Below are 22,030 nucleotides of genomic sequence, written 5' to 3' on the forward strand. Positions count from 1 at the left end.
TTCAAAATTTAACTGTCATCCTTTGTTTTGTTGTTGATATAGTTATTGAAAATGATCCTTGTTTTCTATTATCACAGTGATATAATGGGTTTCCCTGGTGGCTCAGTGGTAAAGAATTCACCTGCCAATGCAGAAGACACAGGTTGAATCCCTAATCCAGGAAGATCCCACATGCCTTGGAGCAGCTAAGCTTGTGTGCCACAACTACTGAGCTTGTGCTCTGAAGCCCATGCACGCTAGAGCCGGTGCTCTGCAACAAGAGAAGCCACTGGAGTTGAGAAGCTTGTGCCCTACAACTAGAGAGCAGCCCCCGCTTGCCACAGCTGGAGAAAAACGCACACAACAATGAAGACCCAGAAGGTCCAAAAATAAATAAAATTATTAAAAAGAAAAGGAAGCATTTTGGGGGGAAAAAAGTGACATAAGATTTCCTTTTAAGTAAATCTTTGAGGATAAAACTGAGTCTCCTTAGAAGTTTCAGGTAAATAAATAATATGTGTACATTATAAATAATGTGTGTATATCATAAAAATTGTGCCAATGACTCATGAATGATTAAACTTTGTGAAACCTAGGCATGGATTAGTTGAACTATTGCCTAAGAGAGCTACTCTAAGGGTATAAACCATGCTTCAACATTTTGTATTATTTAAAAACCATAGCCTTTAGGTATATTTTCCTTTATGCCACAAGATAAATCTTTCATTAGGTAAAAGGTTATCCTATGTTACCAGAAATGGCATTGTGAAGAAAGTGCTCAAATTTAAGGTAAAATAAATTTAAATTTTCTATTCTGTAGTGTACGTGCATAGAAAAGCTTTGAAAAAAACACAGTATACAAGGTATCTTCTGTAATTAACTCTGGGTATATAGAATTATGAGTGATTAAAAATGTTTTTATTCCTTCTTTAAAAAAATAATAAACTGCTTGTGAAAAAGACAAATTAAGAAATTTCATTCAGGTGTATACACACTTACCTGTCCAACTGAGTCCCAGGTGATCGGCTACTATTGCCATCCTGATATCTGTCCGTTCACATGGACTCTGTGGACCTACGATTTACAATTTCTTAATTAAAATAATCATCAAGAAAGACACGACACTGGAAAATTGCTTTTAGCAGTACTCAGATTTTACAGAGAGACTGATGCTAACACTGTACACTGAAATGTGTCCTAATCACCTACATGAACACTTCTCTTTTACATGACTCACTTGATTTTCACCTACATCAGGCCAAATGTCAAGACTACATGGATGCTCGATGTAATGAAATTCAACATGCTGACAAGCTAGCTACTTTACAATAGCTACAGAAGTGTCGTGGGGGTGAAAACACCACGATGGCATTTCAACATCTGTGCTTTTACTTTGACAGAATCATATGCACTAGCACATTGAAAAAAAGTTGCGTATCTTGAATGACACCAATATCTTCAGCATGCTTCCCTAGCTGCCTATCGTGTTGTTGGGTTAAAAGGAAGGAAAGAAGAGTGTATAGACAGCACACACAGATGACAATGACAGAATGAGAAACTACGGTTAAGTCACTCCACAGGCAATCACAACAGGTCATGCACTAGGGTCTACAAGTTGGAAAGTGTTTACAAACTATGCTCGTTCTCCAGGATGGGAGCAAAGAGTGCTCGAGAGACCTGACTGCCTTCATTCTCACCAGTCCTCCTACTGCTCCTTCTCTCACTGCCGGCCTTTTCACTCTTTGATTTTAAAGGTGCTGCCTCTGTTTTCTTATCTCTAGCAGACCTCGTTGTAACCGAAGGCGGGCCACCCCGGGAAGTCTCGGACAACGACGTGTTTCTTGAGGTACTGTCTTCCTCATCGGACAACTCGGACTGCATCTTTTTGTCTTCTTCAGAGAGGCGGTCCACAAGCTTTAAGGTCTCACCACTAATTCCCTTAAAATATTCAATGGAATGTTTACACACTTCCTTAAGCTGGCTTTTCCTGACTTTAACTGTGGTGGTGGTGGTGGTGGTGGAGGTGGTGGTGGTGGAGGTGGAGGTGATACAGGTGGATCTTACCTTTACTGGCAACTTGGATGGGAGCTGTTTGGCCTTGCCTTTCTCTGGCTGCCCTTGCTTTTGTGTGGCACATGGTTTTCTAACTGAACCTGGGTTATCCCTGTGTGTGTTTTTCACTGGAATTCTGGACTTCACATCTACACATGAAGAAGTAGTAAGGCCTTTGCTTTTCTCAGACTGACTAACCTGCTTCACTTTACTCACATTAATGTTTGGCATATGATCTGGTGGGAAGAGATCTTTTGGTGAAGTGGCCTTTATGGGAAGTTTGGATTTTCGCCTAATCCCTATTGATTCCTTTGTCTTTTGCTGCTCTCCAAGAACTTTCTGTTTCTCTCTCACACAATGTCCTTGCAGTACCCCTGTCTTTTTCTCTGATGAGCTTTTCACTGGATTAGCTTTCTCTGTGGTACGAGTGGGTGCAGAATGTTCTGTCAGAACTACATGACTTGTAATGTTATCTGTCTGTATAGTGGAAGAATCCAAATTGTTGTTGTTATTAAAGTTATCTTTTTGAAAATCATGTTTTTCTTGGGGCCTAACGCCCATGTGGCTATCGGCTGTATTTGAAATCACCATTATAGGTTCATTCTCTAATCCCTGACCACTGGTCATCACAGCGTCTGTCTTATCTGTCACTTCTCCAGGGCCTTCTTTCTTCAAGGTCATGGTGGATGCAGAAATTCCCATTTTTATAGGCGTGCGCAACTTGGGGTCAAGTTTAGAGGAGTTAGTGGCCGCTGCTGCTTTCTCCTGAGAGCCACTAGTGGATGTGCCTTCCTGACTCTCTCCGCTGGCCGGGATGCTGGGGTTGGGTTCCACTGTAGGTGCCTCTACATTTCCCTCTAGATTGGTTTCTACAGTGCTGTCCCCTGCCTGTGGCTGTGGTGTGGCAGTGACCGTACTCTTATCCCCTTCCCCCGGGTCCCCTGACTTCCCTTCAGAAGTATGCTCACCAATCTGGAAAAATTGGAGCCTCTCTTCAACAAAATCCCTCTTGCTCATGTCAATTGCACCACTGCGAGTCATCTCAAACATTTTTCCTTCATGAAATGGGAAGGGGTTAGGCTCACTAGTTGGGGTACTTTCATCAGTTGGCGTGCGGGCTGGTGTTGTATCGGGGGTGGTTGCTGGAGAGCGGTCTTCCACAGCCAGACCAAATGGCTTATTTTCATCTTCCCGTGATTTACTGTCATACACGTCATCATCTCCTCGGTTATTAGACCAGGGGTCAAAATCTAGACCTTTGGTAGCTACCGTTTTAAAAGGAGTGGCAAATTCTTCATCTACTTTGTAACTGAAGTAAGTATCAGGAAACACTGATCTGTCAGGATGTCTTCCTTCTAGTGTGAAAAACTGGGCCCCTGACTTTTGATCAGTCTTATCAGGAGTCTTTTCAGATGGAGAACTTTTAGGAGGTGGCTTATCTTCATCTGATCCCAACCTTCCCTCCTCCTCCTCAATAACTTCGAGTTTGCTTTGGCTAAAGGAGCGATCAGCTGGCTTCAGAATGCCTTCCGTGTTCCAGATATCTTTCTTCAGCTCCAGGGTCTGACTGGGGAGTTTAGAATCACTCTCAGTCAAGCCATCATCTTCGTCTTGCAGGTCATAGCCATCCAGAGAGTCGATCTCTGTGGCATCCGTATCATGAGAGAACTCTGCCGTGGTGGCAATGGAACACTCTGTGATGGACTGGTCATTGTTCCCGTTCTGGGCAGCTTCATTCTGAGGTGAATCAAGGCCAAGGCCGAATTCAGTATCTTTTCCAGATCCATTTATTTCTAATTCTTTCTGGGTGGAAGCCTTTTCAGCCGAGGCTTTGGATTTTGTCACTTCTTTTTGTTCATCGTCGGCCTCCTTTAACTTGAAGGTGTATTTTTTGACTGGCACTGGTTGATAAAGGGATTCGTCATCACTGGAGTCACTGATGTCCGCCCCGGGAGGAACTGGGGAGGGTGGCTGCACCCTGATGACCGGTTCGGCCAGCTGGTACTTGTCATGCTCGTCTTGCAAACTGACTTCAATCATGTCAATCTCCCTTTCAGGAAGATAAGGATGTTTCTTATCCGACTCCATCTGGTCTGCATCCAGCGGTGGAGGAGGGGGAAATTCAATGTAGGCAACTCTGTTAGTTTTGGGTCTCTGGTTAGAGTCCTTGCTCACGTTGTTAGGCATTTCATGCTCGACTGCAGCCATCTCCTCCACTGCAGGCTGCTTTAAGGAGGCCGATTTGGCCTGCTCCTCCTCCTCAGATTCCTCCGAAACCTCAGGAATTGGGCTGGGTTTGCCTGGTATAAAAGCTATAAGCGAGTCTGGTGTCTTAGACGTAAATTCGTAACTCACTTCCTCTGAACTGGGCGTCTCTGGGGTTAAAGGGCTCTTCCCAGAGCTGTCTAGAAAGGAAACTTGCTCTAGAGTATCATCTTCTGGACTACCTTGAGGAGAAGGAGGTTGCTTCTGCTGTCTAGTTGTGTAAAAGGTTCCCCTGGTCTCTTGTACTGTCTTACATTCCTGACTTATGATTTTTTTTACACCTCCTTGTTGTATCTCCTTCTCATACTGTTTTCCCACCTGCACAAAACTGACATAAACAGGTAAAGTTTTTATTTCTTTCCCTCCCTCCGTTTGGGCTAGTGGTACAACTTTTTCCAATCCATCAATGGGACTGTGGTCGAATACATCACTAGAGGGCGATTCCTTTCCTGGGCTAAACTCTAGAGAATCTGGAGACTTGGTCGGGGAGAGCTCTGTTTCATCGAGAGGTGGGCATAAGCCTACATAACTCTGGTGTTTTGAAACTTTGCTGATTTCTGAATAGGTTACTTTTTCCTCTTCTATAGAATTAAAGTGCTGTGTCTCAACTGTCTCTTTAGTCATACTTGACTGGGATAACTTTGGCGACAGTTCATGTTTTGGAAATGTCGACTGCTCACAAAAACCATCGGAAATATCTGGAGCTGGTGTCCTCCTTTCCTCTGCAACCCTGACCGGGATGTGCGACACCGCCGAGCTCTCACTTCTCCTGGAAGGCTGGTCAAGAGAGCCACCTGGATGCTCCCCATCTTTAACAACATATTCCCTATATAAGACTTTTTTGGAGGGAGATTTTACAGTCATTTCCTTAATTTCTGAGAGAGAGCCATTAGTTAACAATTTGTGTTCTCTCTCAGTCACAGACAAAAACTCATCCCTCTGGTCAACAATTTTACTCTCAGGGTGACCAACATGATTTTCTCTTACATCATGAACAAGTACATGTGAAAGTTTCTCTTTCTGTGACTTATTATTAGCAGCTCCAGAACTTTCCCACGTTCTAAAGACCTTTTTGTCCCATGGTCCCTTTGTTGCTAAGTCTGTGGTTATGCGACAAGACAAGTCTTTAGCCTGTTGCTCAGAAAAATAGTCAGGCATCGCTTTACTTGACATTTCAGTCCTCTGTTTTTTCACATCATCAGAACCAAAATCATTTACAACCATCTCATTGCTCTCAGCATGCTCATCTTTAGCTTTTAATACTGTAAGATCTTTTTGCACAGAGATACTTTCATCTGAGGGGTCTGTGGCCTTCTGCTGTTTTTCTCGAGCAAACACCTGGTAGACAGGTAGCTTGCTTTCCTGGATTTTTTTAACTGGGATTCTGGATTGGCCATCTGGCTTTCTGTCTTCTTGAGAAACGTCCTTACTTTTGGCCTGAGCACCCTGTTCAAATTTTAACCTAATGGAACTGAGTTTAGATTGCTTGAGCTGAAACCCAGTTTGGGGCCCTTCTGGTTCTTTGCTCTGAGAACTACTTCCTTTGGCCTCCTCTGTGGACTTGCTGTCCTCAGTCTGTTGGGAAGGAACCACCTCTGGGCCGCTGGGCAGACTGGCTGCATTCCTCTCATCAGCTCTGGGGATGCTTTGTCCATCACGGCCATGTTGCCTCACCTTGACCCACTCATCACTGGAGGCCAGCAGTTCTGTCAGCAGTGCTTTTTCAGGGCTGCTACCGGTAGAGCTTTGGGATGAGTATTCTTTGCCATTTCTAGGGCGTTGCTTTTTCTCTGGGGACTGCAGTTCATCATTGAGCTTTTCAGTTTTGTCACGAAAAAACTGTGACACTTCAGTCAGTTTCTCTTCAGCTTCCTTCACAGTCCTGTCCACCCTGTCTTCGTATATCAACTTCTCTCTACCTCTATCTAATCTGTCCTCAGTAAAGCGCATCCACATGGCATGTTTTGGACTACTAACATCGCCAGAATAGTGCAACACTGTCACTTTATCAAAATGCTCATCTTTAGACACTTTACCTACACCATTTTCAGACACATCTTTATAGATTTTGGAGAGAATTTCTTTTTTGGGGGCAGTGACTACTTTTTCTCTGGCCCGCTTATCAGACTCTGAGCTAGGGGGTCCTGCATGGTCTGTAACCGATTCCTCAGTATCAGAATGAGACACATCTAGCTTTTCTGACAGAAGCATTTTCTCAGCAAACCTGTAAGACTCCCCTCTTAGTTCTGACAACTCATCGTCATGGTATTCTATTGAGTGTTGACTCAAAAGCTTCAGTGTTTTATAAGAGTCATCGGATATGAGTTGAGCAGAACTAGGGCGACTATCTTCTTCTTGGGACACAGGAGTGTTTACTCTGGAAGACTCCAGATAAGAAGGCAATGACTCTTCAGCAGTGAGTTCTTCTTCTTCTTGCTGACCCTGTTCCTCTGAACAAGGAAAAGCATCGTGTTTTTCTGGCAGAAAATCTTTTAGGTTAATATCTCCCCGGGATAAGTCTTTCTGATATACATACATTTCCTTTTCTGGATGCTTTTTGGTTTCTCTAATAATGACTTCAGTGGGCTCAGCCTGGTTACCTTTTTCGATGTGGACTTCTATTATACGCTCCAGTTTGGGTTTCATTTGGTTGTCCTTCTCTGTGTGCTGGGCTGAGGTTTCAGCAGCAGACTTGTGAACGTCTGGAGATACTGCCGACTTATGTTCAAACAGACCTGCCAGTTCTTTGGAAGGGTCCCGACCGGACTGAAAGGCTTTCATGATGTCGTGGACTGACATGGTTTCTTCAATTCTCTCAGAGGTACCTTCACTGCCTGGTGGAGAATGATAAACCATTCTGGTGGTTGTGGTGATGTGAGTCTCTTCCTTAACACGCATGCCTTTGCCCAGAACGCGATTGTGGTCATCATCTTCACTACTGGCTTTCATCTGAAACGCTTTGACTTTTTCTTTAATGTTAGAAGTGGTGGGCTTTGGTTCCAGTTCCATAAAAGTAGGTGAAGGTTTGGGTGACACGGGCTCCTCTGGTTGGGACGGGGGAGCATCTCCAGCTGAGGGCTCATAGCTCCTGATAACATGAACCACTTCAGTTCTTGTTTCTGTAATGACGGGAGGGATGGGGACCTCGTGGAAGAGTGGTTTGGGGCCAGTGCTTTCAGCACTTTGTGGGGCTGAAGGTGTTTTTTCACTTCTTGTTTCAAAGCCACTGTCAGACAAGGGACTTTTATCTTGGTCATGTTGAGAAAAGTCATCTGGAGACTCCAAAATAGTATCTGTTCCAAAAAAGGAATCAGCCATCTTACATAACTCTTTCTCAGAGGTGGAAGGCCTCATGGAGGCTGGAGGCATTTTGAGTTTGTGTTCCTGCAGGGCAATTGCTGGTTTTAAAATTCGTTTCTGTCTCTCTTCACCATCCTTCTTGGCATCCTCAAACTTGTACTTTAAGTTTGTCAGAGAACTACTCCCGATATCATTTGTTAGGTAATCAATAACTTTGGTCAAGTTGTAATCCTTTTCAGAGGCGGCCTTTGCCTTGACTTGCACTCTCTCTGGCAGAGATGGAGAATGGCTCCCACTAGCTTGTTGTCTTGCCTCTCTTATTTCTTCTGAACTAAATTCTATCCAGTCATCTTCAGGAGAGTGTCCTTTGTCACTCTTTGGTGATTTGAGTGGTCCTTTATCTACACAGACATCCTTTTTAAGGATTTCACTAACTTTCACTAAGTCTTCCTTTACTTTCTCGACAATTTTGAAAGGTTCTTCATCGTCGATTCTCCCTTCTTTGGGGAGTTCAGGTTGGAATGGCTTCTCCTCAGGCACATCCGTTTGGAGTATTGCAGTCATCCGCATTAGGTCCTCCTTCATTTCAGCCACATCTTTTAATATCTCCTGACTGGAAGATAGAGAAGATGGTGTAGACAGCTTAAGGGCAGACGGTGCAAGGAACAAAGATGATTTAACTGGAGATGAAGTTCGATTGAAATGGGGCTGAGGACGTGTCTCCGTAGTCAATGTTTTAATGGGTGACAGCAAGGCTGCTGCTGATTTTGTAAGTGAATTAGAGTCTGGAAGTTTCTTTAATGATGGTTCTGGCAAAACATTGACTACAGAGTATACTGGCACTGTTATTATCGATGAAGTTACAGATGAGGTAGTTGCAGATATTGATGACCCAAGGGATGTATAGAGTGCACTTGCAGAAGGAGTTCTTAGAGACTGAAAAGCTGATGGTGCTGGAGAAACATAAGACCTGAGTGGGGAAAATGGCATTGCTGTAGTGGAAGGGAACACTTTCTCAACTGCATCAGTGGCCGCATTAACCACAGAGCTCACAGAGTTTGTAGCTGTAGCAATTTTTTCCTGTAATGTGGCAGTGGCTTTGCATCCATTAATTAACGTTGAAGATGATGGATATTTCAGAGGGGAAATAGATCCATTGACTAATGCTACCTCTGCATGTCCAGGCATCTGTTTCACAGGTGATGAAAGAGAAGAGGCCATTGTAACTTTAGCTGATGAAATGACATCAGCTGTTGATTTAGCTGGAGACACAACTGACTTTAAAGGTGAAGATATTAGCGGTGCTGCTGATGTGATAATTGACTTAAATGGCAGACTCGAAGAATACATATTAATGTTTGATTTGGGGGAAGCAGGGGGTGTCATAGTAATTGACGACCTCTCCAAAAGAGATCCTGCAGTAGTCACTGGGGAGGTTCGAGAGGAAAATGTAGAAGTGGATGCCAGCCCCTTTAAAGGTGAGGCCTCCGTGACTGTGGGAGCTCTAACCAGAGTGCCAGAGGAAACCTGGATATTGTATGGAGACTGTGACACCACTGTTTTTATTGGTGAAGAAATTGTCCGGAAGGATCTAATTGGAGATGCCACGTCACTAATGGATTTAACCGAAGATGTAGTTGATGCGCCTAATGTGGATTTGATTGGCGAAGGAGTCGAAACAGACCATATTGATTTTAATGGGGAAGCTGATGGCGTATTAGAGGAAGAACTTGACAAGGAAGTGAAGCCTGACTTGGCCGGCCCGGGCACTGTCATCGGAGCTGTGGTCCAGGACTGGTAGGGTCTTGTAGAAAAGAATGGCTTGTATGAGTAAGTGGTGGGGAGGGATCTTGTTGCTCCTGCACTCCGTTCAACTGTTTCTTAAATTTTAAAATGAAATCAAACACAAAAATCAACAAAAATGGTTGAGAAACAGAGAGACCAGAGAAAAAAATTGGTCAGTAAACTTTGAAATATTACAAAAGCAAGTACAATTGTTTGCATGATTCAGAATGGAAGAGGCAAAAGGAACAATTAAGAGGGGAAAAACAATTTCTATAGACTCAACTAATCCAAGGTTAAAAATAAAAGTAAATAAAACACAGAGCAATGTGAAATGAAAGACAGAAAAGCACATTGCAACCAATAGGCCAACAATGAAAAATAAAAAACATGAGGAAAGAATTAATAATGAGAAAAATAACCACAATGGAAAACTGTTCGCTTACTTCCTATTGACTTTCTTATGTGCTGGTTTTGAAATATCAGTAGCCTTTCTGTTTTGCCTGTATAGGTACATATTTGTTCTGCACAACCATATAACTCTTATTTCAGTAATTTCTAATGTTCCCTCTCCTTGAACCTCTCAGTGATACAGATGCCACCTACTCAAAGCCATATCAATGTGCATAGCTATACATTAAATGTCTAAAACTCTTATTTTAGAAAACCACTCAAGCCTATTTCATGCAGAATCCAAAATAACTTTTAAGTGACAGGCAACTGATGTGCAAACTGTGAAGCCACTGGATTTTAAATTTGCATCTTCCATGCACAATTCGGTTATGCTTCACACCCATAAAAAGCCAATAAGAGCAAGAAATTTTCTGAGTCAGAACTTTAAAAGAAAAAAAACAAAGAAAAGGAATGTTTGCATTGATTTTTTCCATGCAGTATATTCCTTTTGGTGAAGAAAAAAAGAAACATAATATGAAATGATTTTAGAATGCATGTGTACACACACACACACAAAGGGGGAAAAAAACCAGAAATATGGTTCATGGTTACCATAAGCAAGCAAAGCAACTGAAAACATTTTCTCATGCGCGATATATCATGGCAAACGAGCCAAAGAAGTAATACAGTTTTTATGCCATATTATGCACAATGTGCAAACTTTAAAAATACTTTCACAAGAGCATTTAGAAAGAAGAGTACACTTTTTCCATGAGATGTGAAGTCTTGGTACCTTTTGAGATTTTTATGAAAACATTTAATACTGCATATGAAAAAATCCCTCTGCAACAGAATGTATCCACGTCTGGTTTGTCTTTATTATGGACAAAAAGCACATAGTTTATCTCAGATATTTTTTCAGAATCCATCGTACTTCTAATTCTCAAAAGGTATCATGGGGGAAATTTAAAAAGCACAGTCATATTTTTAACACCCCAGATTTAAGTATCTACAGTGGGATACAGAATATATCTGTATATATGTTTAATCAATAACAGAGGGGCCAATTCTGGTGCCTATTCATGGGACTCATGGACACCCCAAACACTGGAGAAGCCATGAGGCAGACCTACCACTAGGAAAGATGGATTTAATACCAGCATCTTCTGGCAATGGGACAAGAAACATACAGATGAAGTCCACATACTTGCTGGGGGATGGCAAGCACACACCGAGTCCTCTCTATTTCTACAGTTCTAAGACAGAAACCAAGCTGGTCGCAGAGGTTTGGAATGCCTGCCAAGGGTTACGTTCTATGTCAAAGTTGAGTACAGTCTTGCTCCCAGAAAGCACTGTTTCAGAATAAGAGTGAAACTCGAAGAGGAAATGAGACTCTGCTTCATCTTTACGCTCCTCTTCATGCTGTGCTTGTGCCATTGCTACAATCCAGTCCTTGGATTAGCAGCTACTCCCACAGGGGTGAAGATTTTCATTCCTAGTGTACATTTAAATTCAAACATTCAGAACATATCCTTTTCTAGGCTTACATATTATTCTAAAGAGAAGTGGAAGAACTAAGGAAAAACTCACCCATTCATTACCCCTCCTGGTCATAATTCTCAATATTATATTGTTTAATTCTTGTGGGAACACCACACTGCAAATGGAAGGTTTAGGGATTCCTTCAACTCAGTGATTTGGGCTCTGTTCAATGTCTTAAGGAAGGACTTATTTTTATAACTACCAGAAACTGGCAGAGCATCTCTGTTTTACCACTCAAGTCTGGCTCCACTAAGCAGAGAAGTCTTCGGAACCACATCTACGGTTTTATGCTTTGCACAAAGCAGCCAATTTACTGATTAGTTACATATTTTATGCCTTAATGATACATATTTCGTGATACCCTTTAGAACAAAGGCCTTCCCTGTTGGCTCAGATGGTAAAGAATCTGCCTACAATGTGGGAGACCTGGGTTCAATCCCTGGGTTGGGAAGATCCCCTAGAGAAGGAGGAAACTATGGGAGAAGTTGTGTTCACTTTCTCTTCTAACAGCAATTTAGGGGTCATAACACTTCCCTAATTTTTCTTTTAGTCCTTTTTTACTCCTTCCCATTCTTCTGTCCACCATTATGCTCCCTCTCATAAAACAGAGAAGAGAACCTTCTTCCTCCTATCAAAAGTCAAGGAAGACAAACTACATATACCTTCATGAAGCTAACTGAAAAGTAGCAGCCATTTCAGAAGTGGGAAAAATTCAATTGATGTTAGCACATGCACCTGACCTTACAACTCATATATTCCCCAAATAAACACCTCAGGGCACAAAAATCAGATAGGAGCCTGTCCAGAGGTACCTGACTTTAAGTAGCTGGAGCCTGTCCAGAGCTTAAGGATGTGGCCTGAGAGTCCCAAACAGCCATGCCACGAAAGCCCTAGCTTTGAGGCAAAGTAGCATCTCAAGGAAAACTTCAATCCAGGAAATTTATACATACATCTAGTTAAACACACACATCTTCCCTGCTTTATAGTAATGAGAGTTAATTTCAGCCCTTATGGTTTTGGAAAGATTTAGATAGTTATACTAGAGGAAAAAAGAGATCTGGAAGAACATTCATGAGTGTGGTTGGGTTTCCTTTCGCTTATGCTCCCTGTTTTGTGTCTGGATGTAAGAGCTCTCCAGGGGATAGATTCCAGAAGATTATGCTACGACCACCTGAATGAAGTAGTGGAGTAGATTCCTGCTGCATATTTAATGTTATGTTGGCCCACAAAAACAAGAATTCAGGAAAGATGGGAAAAAACAGTTGTGGTTCTTACTGGTAAATTTCCAATCCTCCTTGAACTCAAGTAACTGTGAGTAATGGGAAGCAGCCAGAAATGATTCACTAATTTAAAAATAATGTTGGCATAAATCCTCCTCTGATCGTTAAAGTGGCCCCATGCCACATCAGTCAAACATGCTCTTAGTTCCTGTGGGTGGAGAGGCTTATCATGAGGGCTGTGATCACTGGAGGTGATAACCATAAGGCAGAGGGGAGAGGGGAGGGAAGACAAAGGGAGAAAAAGAATGAATATGACTGGATGAATCTATGCCTTGGTACTTGCAAGCTAGTTAACAGTGAACCAAAACATTTACTGAGAGAAGAAAAGGGTTTAACTGGTCTAGTAAAGCCCAACCTTAGAGTTGATATTTAATAAAGAGCAGAGGGAGGGAGGGAGGGAGAAAGAGTGGGAGGAAGTAGAAATCAGTAAACAAAAGCTACCTCAGGAAGGTAGGAAAATCTAATTCCTGCCAACTGGGGAAAAAAAGAATCAGAACTAAGCTAGAATGACCTACCTAATATTAAGACAAATGAAATAATGACCAGAGTTACTTTATCATCTTTTATACTATCCGACAAGTATGAAAATGTTTTCTATTTTTAGCATGGACTTAAACCAATCTTGGTATAGTATTATCTCCTAACATAGTTAGCAACCAAAGTGAAATCAGGGTTTTCAAAGCCAAGTGATAGATATTTCTAATTCTGAAAAAAAAGAAAAAAAAAAAGCTAATGGCTTAAAAAAAAACTTTTAAAGCTATGATCTGGGGCTTTTTGTACCTTGTATCTCCAACTATGTACAAAATATTACTTAGATCTCATGATAAAATTTTCCTGTAGGCAGTGTTCTTTTGCCACTGAGTTTTCTTTCACATGATATCAAAATTCTGTTTGTATAGAAAAAATGTCTCTTCTTATAAAAATCCACGTAGATTAGTAAATGTGTTAGGAAACTCACTCATTCCAGGCTCAGTCAAGTAGCTGTAGCGCTTACGTAAAGCTAACGATGCAAAACTCTGTCGTCTATCCGTTTTCTCGGTCTGGAAAAGAAAAAGGAGAGAATGATTATGTTCCAGTTCCTTGTGACATTTTCATCATTTTGAAACATTTTGTACAATGGCATGTCGATATCTTGTTTATCCTTATTTTTCTTCTTAACAGATTTTCTTAGGGAAATATTAGTTCCCTACTGTGATTCTATAGCCCCACCCCAATATCTTAACCAAATAACTATCACTTAGCAAAATATAAGAGCACCAACACAGCAGACTACAGGGAACTACAAATAAAAGACGAGCGTTACAGAGACTTCTGATGCTGAGCAATAAATTCTCCCAAATGTGTTCATATTGAAAGCACATACATCAAGATGTACACTCACTCTTTGTGAGTACATTCAAGGAAAAAGGACCACAAAGTTTATCATTCCGATTACCGCTATTGTTTCTGTATGTTCATAGGCATAAAACGTAGATGAGGAGATTACAGACAGGTTAATGGCTTTATTGAAATAATGTTACTGAATCTTAAAGCTGCTGATTCTATTTAATATTACTGAGGTGTGAGTTTTAAAAATCCAATGATCATATAACTTGGAGAAATATTAGGAGATAACTTATGAAACTTAATTGAACAATTATACTCTTAAAAAATGGCCAAGATAAATGTCTTTTAATAGAATATCAAATATTTATCAATAGCCATTGAGCACATATTTTATAGTACATAAAACATATAAAATGTCATATTATCACCATCTTTGATTTAAAAGTTATACAGTAGATACTAGGTGAAAATACACACAAATGTATATTTATACATGCCAGTCTATCACATTTAAAAATGCTAAACTAAAAAACTTCAGTATCTCTTTTTAAGTCATTGGCCAGATTTTAATTTTGTTAAATGTACTGAAGTACTCTTCTGTATATGTGGAAGAGTAAATTATTCTTTAAAAAAAAAAATGTATCCTTTACCTCATTTAAGCTAAGATCTGCAAAAATATAGCACGTTTCCCACACTTCAGCCCTCTGCACCTTCTTTTATACAGATTCTGTTTCTAGTCTATCTCTGACAGAGTAAAAGCAGAAGTGTTCATATTACCTCATCATCTTGATCTGACTCTGTCTCCTTTTGGTCCCAAGATGCATTGCAGAGACAAGGAATATTATAATGGACAGCAGGGAAAAGAATATCAGGATATGAAAAGGACTGAATAGGGAGCACAAAATGCAAGCTGCTTTAGAAAGCAAAGTAAACCAAAAGAAGCCAACAAAAAATATCAAGAGCTACACATCCATGGCAAATTAATATGTGACATTATTTGAAAGCAAAAAAAAAAAAAAAAAATCTATGAACTACCAGCAGAAGCAGAAGCAATAAACAGAGGACTCCATTATACAAACCATAAGAATTTGACACCACAGTCACAAGACTTAGTCAATCTACACAAAGAGACTAATACAACTTGAGTTTCAAGAGCTTTAATCATGTTACAAAGCATTCCTTAATTGCACACCAAGGGCCTACTTCTTCAAGACCAGGGAAAGAAAGTTAAAATAAACCAGTATTAAAAGATACCTTTTTATGTGCTGGCAGAGTGATGTTTAAGTTGCAAACAGCTGTTTGAGGCAGTCCTTTTGTTGTCTTTGGTTCTTTCAGAAAAGACAGACGGCCACAGGGCTCTTGGCTGGTGTCTCTAATCTAGAAGAATTAAGGTAGTTGACAGTTACATAAAGAGACTTTCCTGAGGATTCCTGTCTGTGTAAGAGTTAAGCATGTTTGTTTTATGGGACCCTTTGAGAGGCAGGAAAAGTAAAGGGAAAAGGTGATATCAATCTCATGTCAGCCAATGTAGTCACATTTAAACTTGGAAAGATTTAGAATGCCCAATCAATAGTCTAAACATAGGAATGTTGTATTGGCTTGTCTCATCCTGACAATCCAATAGTCTGAGTTGTATTCATTTTCTTCCTGTCCAATAATTTTTTTTTCAAAGCCTCAGTTTTAACAACAATAACAGAAGCAAATAATAATAAAACAATTGCCCTATATCTTTTGGTTCTCTGAGGAGGAAGACGGTCTCTCCAGAATGTCCTGGGCTCGACCAGAAATAAAGATGAAATGAATACTCAATCTGGATTTCATCAATTATTTGATTACTGAGCATTCCAGATATGATGCGTGTTATTGCTCTAGATTTCTTGGGCTTACAAACATTCGTCTAAATATAAATGATCACTTAACTGTTTAAAAGGTAGAAACTCTTTTTACTAATTCTACAGTTTTTCCTAGCTCAGAAGTATACTCACATAGAACTAGGACAAAAATCTGATCTCATTCCTATGAATTGAAGTTTGGTGGGATATTTTAAACAGAATAAATCATTAGAATCTTCTTTAATCTTTAAGATTATTTTTAAAAAATCCACAGAATCTCTCTTAAAGGTGATTTACCTTGATGGAAAATGGCAGTCTATTTTCTTTGAAAGCATAAAAATTAAAAACAAGTTGCTGTCCTCCTTTGGTAAGTGGGGCCAGGTTTCCATAACAATCAACATAAATAGGTTTTCCTTCAAGAACCTTTTAGAGTAAAAGAAATACATAATTTAATGTTAATTTAAATTGAGAGAGTTCTGAGATTTTAAGTCAATATAACATTAAGATTGATATGTTTCTATGTCACATTTGTCTTCTGATTGGGCAGTTACATCTATTTTCCACAAAAATAATTATTGGTTCACTGTGATTGGAAACTGTAACATGGACATGCAAAAGACAGAATTATAGACTTATTCTCCCAATTTTAAACATATTTGAGAATGTACCTGACATCAATCACTTATCCATAGAGTCTGAAAGTTGTTTTGGACTCTTGGATACTTATCTGATTACTGGTTTGAAAAGTGGAAAGTCATGGTGATGTGTATAGACTGTGACTATGATAATAACTCAGGTAGCCACAGGAAAATTGTGATCATGACATAGATTCCTTGGTGGTACATTTTAACCAAATAAAATAGTCTCAAAGATACTTAAAATTATTTAAGAGTGAATCTGTATCAAGCTTTTAAAACAAAAACTAAAATTAACAAGGAACTTGAAATTTATAGTACATGCTATATTATGACCTCAAAATAAAAAAGAAAACTCCATATCTGGAGAATGTAATAGAATGAACTTGCTGAAAACAAGGTACCTCAATATCTTTGCTTCTTGCAACTTCCTCAAAATTCTCTTGCTGCTCTAAAGTTTTATCCACTTTATCATCTGTCATGCAGAAACATCGCAGAGAGGATTCTACAGGATCATTCATTTTGGCAAAAACAACAAACTTGGCCATATATGGAACACATATTAATTCTCTGTACAGCTGTGTGGCTAACCCTACAGTTTCTAAAACTTGATGGCAGTCTGCAAGCCAAAATCTGAGGAAGACAAAAACAAAACAGTAACGAAAGTATAAAAATGAGATTTCAAAGCCAAATCTTAAAAAAATTTACCATTTTAAAAAAGTAGAGTATATAAAGGAACTAAACCAAAACATTACTTGTTCATTTAAACAAATAGCAAAGATGTTTACTGTGTTTATCAAACAAAGAAACCCTACGTTTATTATTGTTATGATTTTGCTAAGAAAATGCTAAGGAATTTTTCCTCTATTTTCTTTTCCATAAAACTCTCCTTCCCATCTTATACATACCCATAATAAACCTTCCTTTCTACTCCTGTTTAAGAATTTATTACTTCACCTTGGAAGGAACAAGAATTTTATGGTAGAAAATGGGAGAGAAAGGAAATCCTATTAGTTTTTATGAATTGCTAAGAATTTCTACTGGAAGAAGCAAGTTTACCATCTTACAGCTTCCTGTGAGGGCTGGATAATACGACATCCAAGTGAATTTAAAATTTCTGGAGTTAGGCCCAACTTTACCATCAACATTTTAAAGAATAATCATACTGGTATTAAGCACATTTTTTTACTTTCCAAAAAGGTAATAAAAAACAATTCCTAGTGCTTTTTGAAAGCCTTTATTTCCATACCTGGCTGAAACATTGGTTGTAAAAGAGACACAATCCTTTATAAATGTCAAAGGAGTAGTTCCTGTGATGTCTTCCCACTGAGCAGGCGATGTGCCCCCTGAGAGAACAGCAGCAGATATATTGACTTTATTATAGATATGCTCCTTGTAAAATTTTTATCATCATCCTGTTCTTTCTGTATAGCCAGTAACTTGTAAAACTTGAACACTTTCAATTAATGACATGCACTAAAGGTGGTTTTCCTCTCTACTTTCCTTTTACCAGCTTATAGTGATCTTCTTGTAAGATAATATTACATTAGAAAAAAAAAACTTTTCTGTTTGTCTAGATACTAATGAATGGCTTAAACTTGGGGCACACAACTTCATTTTAAGCTACAATCTACAAGTGCAAAGATCTGTTGCTTCAGGTAGACAATATGATTTTTTAAAATACAACAATGGCAAGAACTATCAGAAAGTTAAGAGGGAGTCCATTTTATACTGCCTGAATCATTTAATTTTCCAGGCTAAAAGGGGAACCAGTCATTAAAATTATTCTTTAGAAAAAAACAAATGAGAAAACCTATTTTAACCTTGGACTTTAAGTTAAACATCATCTTAGGTTAATCAGATGATGCGTTAGCTCTGGATTCTGGGAGCTTATCACAAAAGGTGCCTATCACCTAAACCTGCATGTTTAGTCTCTTGGATCACACTTGTGAACAGAGTAGGTAAAAAAAATTATGTATTCACTGGGCTCTTCCCTACTCTTGGTGCTCTGTGGGAGCCTGTTTTTCCCAGAGTCCATCCAATTTCCTATAGCCTACAGGGTGTTTCTAGGTCAGTAACCTAAGTCACGGAGAGATTACTAGATGCTCCAGTAAATTCAGTAATACCTCAGTCACCTTTAAAAAGCACTATTATTAACACTAAACTTAAAAGCAGGAAAAATGGTATCACTGAATTTTAACTGTCATGCTATCAGCATCTTCAAGAAATAATTACAGGGATAATAGAGATGAGGTGATGGACAAGTAAAACGTATTTTTTTTTCTACTTTATTTATAATGTTGGTAGGGATGTTTAAAGATTTTCTGTCTTTGTACAGAATCCTTACAAGTGCTATGGCAAAAACAGCAAGGACAGCAACAACTTAACCAAACCTGTAATGCTACAGAGAAGGCGCAGATTGGGTGTGGTATCTCCCTTGTATCCATTGGAGACACCTTCTCCTGAGGCTGGGGGCACTGGAATGGTCATTGTGATAGGCTTATGGAATTTCCTTCTTCTTGGTTCCACAGTGACAATTGGGCTAAATGTTGCTTTGTTTCCAAGGATCTTTTTCACAATTTCATCTGGAACAGGCTGGGCCTAGAGACAAGAGAGAGGACCTTAAATGAAGTTGGACATTTTTCTCTTATCAGAAAGTTGACTTTTTATTTGAGGAGGAAAAGACCAATAACAACCACCAAAAAATGTCTTACTTCTGTTGTTAACATTCTTGTGTATGCCTTGTGATGGCCATATGTATGGATTTCTGGTAGTTATATATCTAAGAGTAAGAGCCAAATTGCTATTTGAGATACACATATGACCACCATTACAACAGAACCGCCACACTGTTTTCCAAAATGCTGGTTGCAGGACCATTTCTAATTCTCACCAGCAGGTGTGAGTGGTCTAGTTGTTCCACGTATTTGCGGACACTTGGTATTGTCCGTCTTTTTTTAATGGTAGTTTTACTGAGTGAAGTTTAGCATATTTTAATATGTTTATTGATATTTGGAAATGGAAGAGACTATAACCCCCCAGAACTTTTGTTATTTTAAAGAAAACTTATTAAAAATTTTGGGGCAAAAAAAGTCTCTCTTATTCACCCTTTCTACTTCAGGAAAGAATGAATCAAATACAGCACTGTCGTAGGAACTAATAGCTCGAGTATATCCCCAACAGAACGCAGGCCTGGCATGAAAGAGAGAGGGACTCGGATCTCAGAGCAGAGAAACATCTCGGTCTAATCCAAAGGACGACAGACATTGAGTCTAGTATATTTTATATCTATGCAGGGCATTTAGTAAAATACTACAAAGGCAACTTATACTCATGTAAAAATGGATGTTTCCAGAGTTAAGTAACAAAAAGGCATACGAGATTTCAATGGACGTCAATTCTAGTCTAACAACCCTAATTTCTTCTCTTTTTTTGTTTCTTTGCTATTTGGTAAAATATTCAATATGGGGAGACAATTGAAAGGAACTTCATACTACTGAAATATAAGGTAGTCTCTTTAAGACACAGAAGTACAGAACAGACTTTTGAACTCTGTGGGAGAAGGTGAGGGTGGGATGTTGCGAAAGAACAGCATGTATATTATCTATGGTGAAACAGGTCACCAGCCCAGGTGGGATGCATGAGACAAGTGCTCGGGCCTGGTGCACTGGGAAGGCCCAGAGGAATCGGGTGGAGAGGGAGGTGGGAGGGGGGATCGGGATGAGGAATACGTGTAAATCTATTGCTGATTCATGTCAATGTATGACAAAACCCACTGAAAAAATAAATTAAAAAAAAAAAAAGGTAGTCTCTTTAGCTCCAAATGTTTACTGAACTCTCAGTCAAATTATTAATTACTATATTAAGTAACAAAACAAAGTTATTTCAGGTTATTTTCCTTATTCAGTGAGAAAAAAAGTTCTGGCTAGGTTCTGGCTAGGTTCTAACAGAAACGAATAAATGCAAGAAAGACCATTCTTGCCAAGATTTTCAGCCAGCTTTCCAAACCAAAACAGGTTCCAACTGGCTGGATAAAACCCAGCATTTATGATTTGCTTGAACTAAAATTTGAAAGCTTGCAAGTTTCACTATTACTGATTTTTGTGATGTGGCATATTATAAACCAAGTGAAATATGGTTTGTTTCTTTAATGGTCTATGTGCTCTTTGGCGCTTTGTTGCTCCACTCCACATTACTGAGACCAATAATCTATGATTAAAAAAAAAATCTTTCATCTTTTTTTTTAATCATACAAACAAAAAAAGATGTTTCAAGTGATACATCTAACAGAAAACCCCTAAAATATGTACCTATTTTGATAAGCCACTTAGCTAACTTTATACTTCTTATTTAAAATAGACTGATGAGTCCCCCAATGGCCCAATGCTTCAGTTAGCAATATATCATTAGGCTGAGTCATGACAGCAGTTTTCAGAGCAGAACATGCTCACACACTCTCTGTGTACCAAGGAGAAAACTTTCTGTGAACATTACCTGGAGGCCTACTCGAATTCTTTTGGTTAAAGCACCCTCTGGGAAAGAAGCTTGGACAAGGGGCACAGTGGTACTGCTCAGAATTCCACCTTCAGGACCAATCTGATTGCTTTCCTGCTTAATCCGTGAAACCACTGCAAAATACTGGGGGAAATCCTTAGTGATAATCCTGCAGATGCGCTTTTTCCCTAACTCCTCCAGGCTGTCAAGTTCTGAAAAGAAAAAATGAATGAAAAAGCCATGAGAATAAGCTTATCTACACAATACCTTGAGACAAACTGATGTGTAATTCTGACAGGTAAAATTATTTAGATTCAGTAGTCAAAACAGAGCTTTATGATATAGAGAAAACTACAGTGACCCTAAAATAATACTAAACTTTGCAAAAATATTTTATAAAGCTATTCACATGCAGTATTTGTAGAAAAATATTTCTACTAAAGAGGAATAAACATTTTCAAAAACTGGCCTTTTGCCACAAATGGACAAATTTCTGCTCTTCAGGAAGAGATACGTTGTCTGTAATTATTTATAATAATGCCCTCAACTGCCCAAAGAATGAGTCATAAAATAGAAGGGCCTCACAAGAAAGTAAGTACCTCACTATGTGTGAAAGACTCTGGAACTTTATTTGAAAATCTCTTTAAAATATTTTTAAATATTTGTTTTGATGTGGACTATTTTTCAAGTCTTTATTGAATTCATTACAATATTCCTTCTGTTTTATGTTTTCTTCTTTTGGCTGCAAGCATGTGGGATCTTTGCCTGATCAGGGGCTGAACCCACACGTCCTACACTGGAAGGTGGATTCTTAATCACTGGAATGCCAGGGACATCCCTAAAATATTTTTAAATTACCCAAATTATCTGTATCATCACCACTATCTGTCTACTCATCAATGGCCTTCATCCATCAAGCTCAATTTACCTACAAGTGGACACATCTTCTTCCCTTCTGTCCACCTGCAAACCTGCTTCTTGCCCTGTAGTCCTAACTCCGGTAGACGCTTTGTTTTACACCTTGCCCAGTCCTCCAGTCTGCTAGCTTTGACTGACTTTCCTTTGTACTTCATATCCAAAGATCAAAGTCCAGTTGGTTCTGTTTTGGAAATGGTGTACTCTCCTGTCATCCCTTTGGTTCAGACCCTGT

The 22,030-nt window shown here is 39.4% G+C and overlaps 1 protein-coding gene across 4 annotated transcripts in view; it reads right to left on the minus strand.

Annotated features, from left to right (window-relative positions):
* The window catches only part of ANK3 (ankyrin 3), a 365,593-nt gene that overhangs the window by 42,800 nt on the left and 300,763 nt on the right, over positions 1–22,030 (minus strand). For 2 of the 4 annotated variants that reach the window (XM_043926999.1, XM_043927000.1), the window contains exons 7-14: positions 20,881–21,092; positions 18,780–18,987; positions 17,636–17,732; positions 16,791–17,019; positions 16,049–16,174; positions 15,174–15,296; positions 13,552–13,633; positions 979–1,053 (exon numbers count right to left, since the gene is read on the minus strand). In XM_043926999.1, the coding sequence (XP_043782934.1) occupies positions 979–1,053; positions 13,552–13,633; positions 15,174–15,296; positions 16,049–16,174; positions 16,791–17,019; positions 17,636–17,732; positions 18,780–18,987; positions 20,881–21,092 (1,152 nt within the window). Of the gene's footprint in view, positions 1–978; positions 1,054–6,896; positions 9,477–13,551; positions 13,634–14,696; positions 14,724–15,173; positions 15,297–16,048; positions 16,175–16,790; positions 17,020–17,635; positions 17,733–18,779; positions 18,988–20,880; positions 21,093–22,030 lie in introns of all 4 variants that reach the window. The other 2 variants (XM_043926997.1, XM_043926998.1) reach the window with 2 other exon arrangements.

This window comes from Cervus elaphus, chromosome 15 (genome assembly GCF_910594005.1).
Source record: "Cervus elaphus chromosome 15, mCerEla1.1, whole genome shotgun sequence".
Classification (NCBI taxonomy): Eukaryota; Metazoa; Chordata; class Mammalia; order Artiodactyla; family Cervidae; genus Cervus; species Cervus elaphus.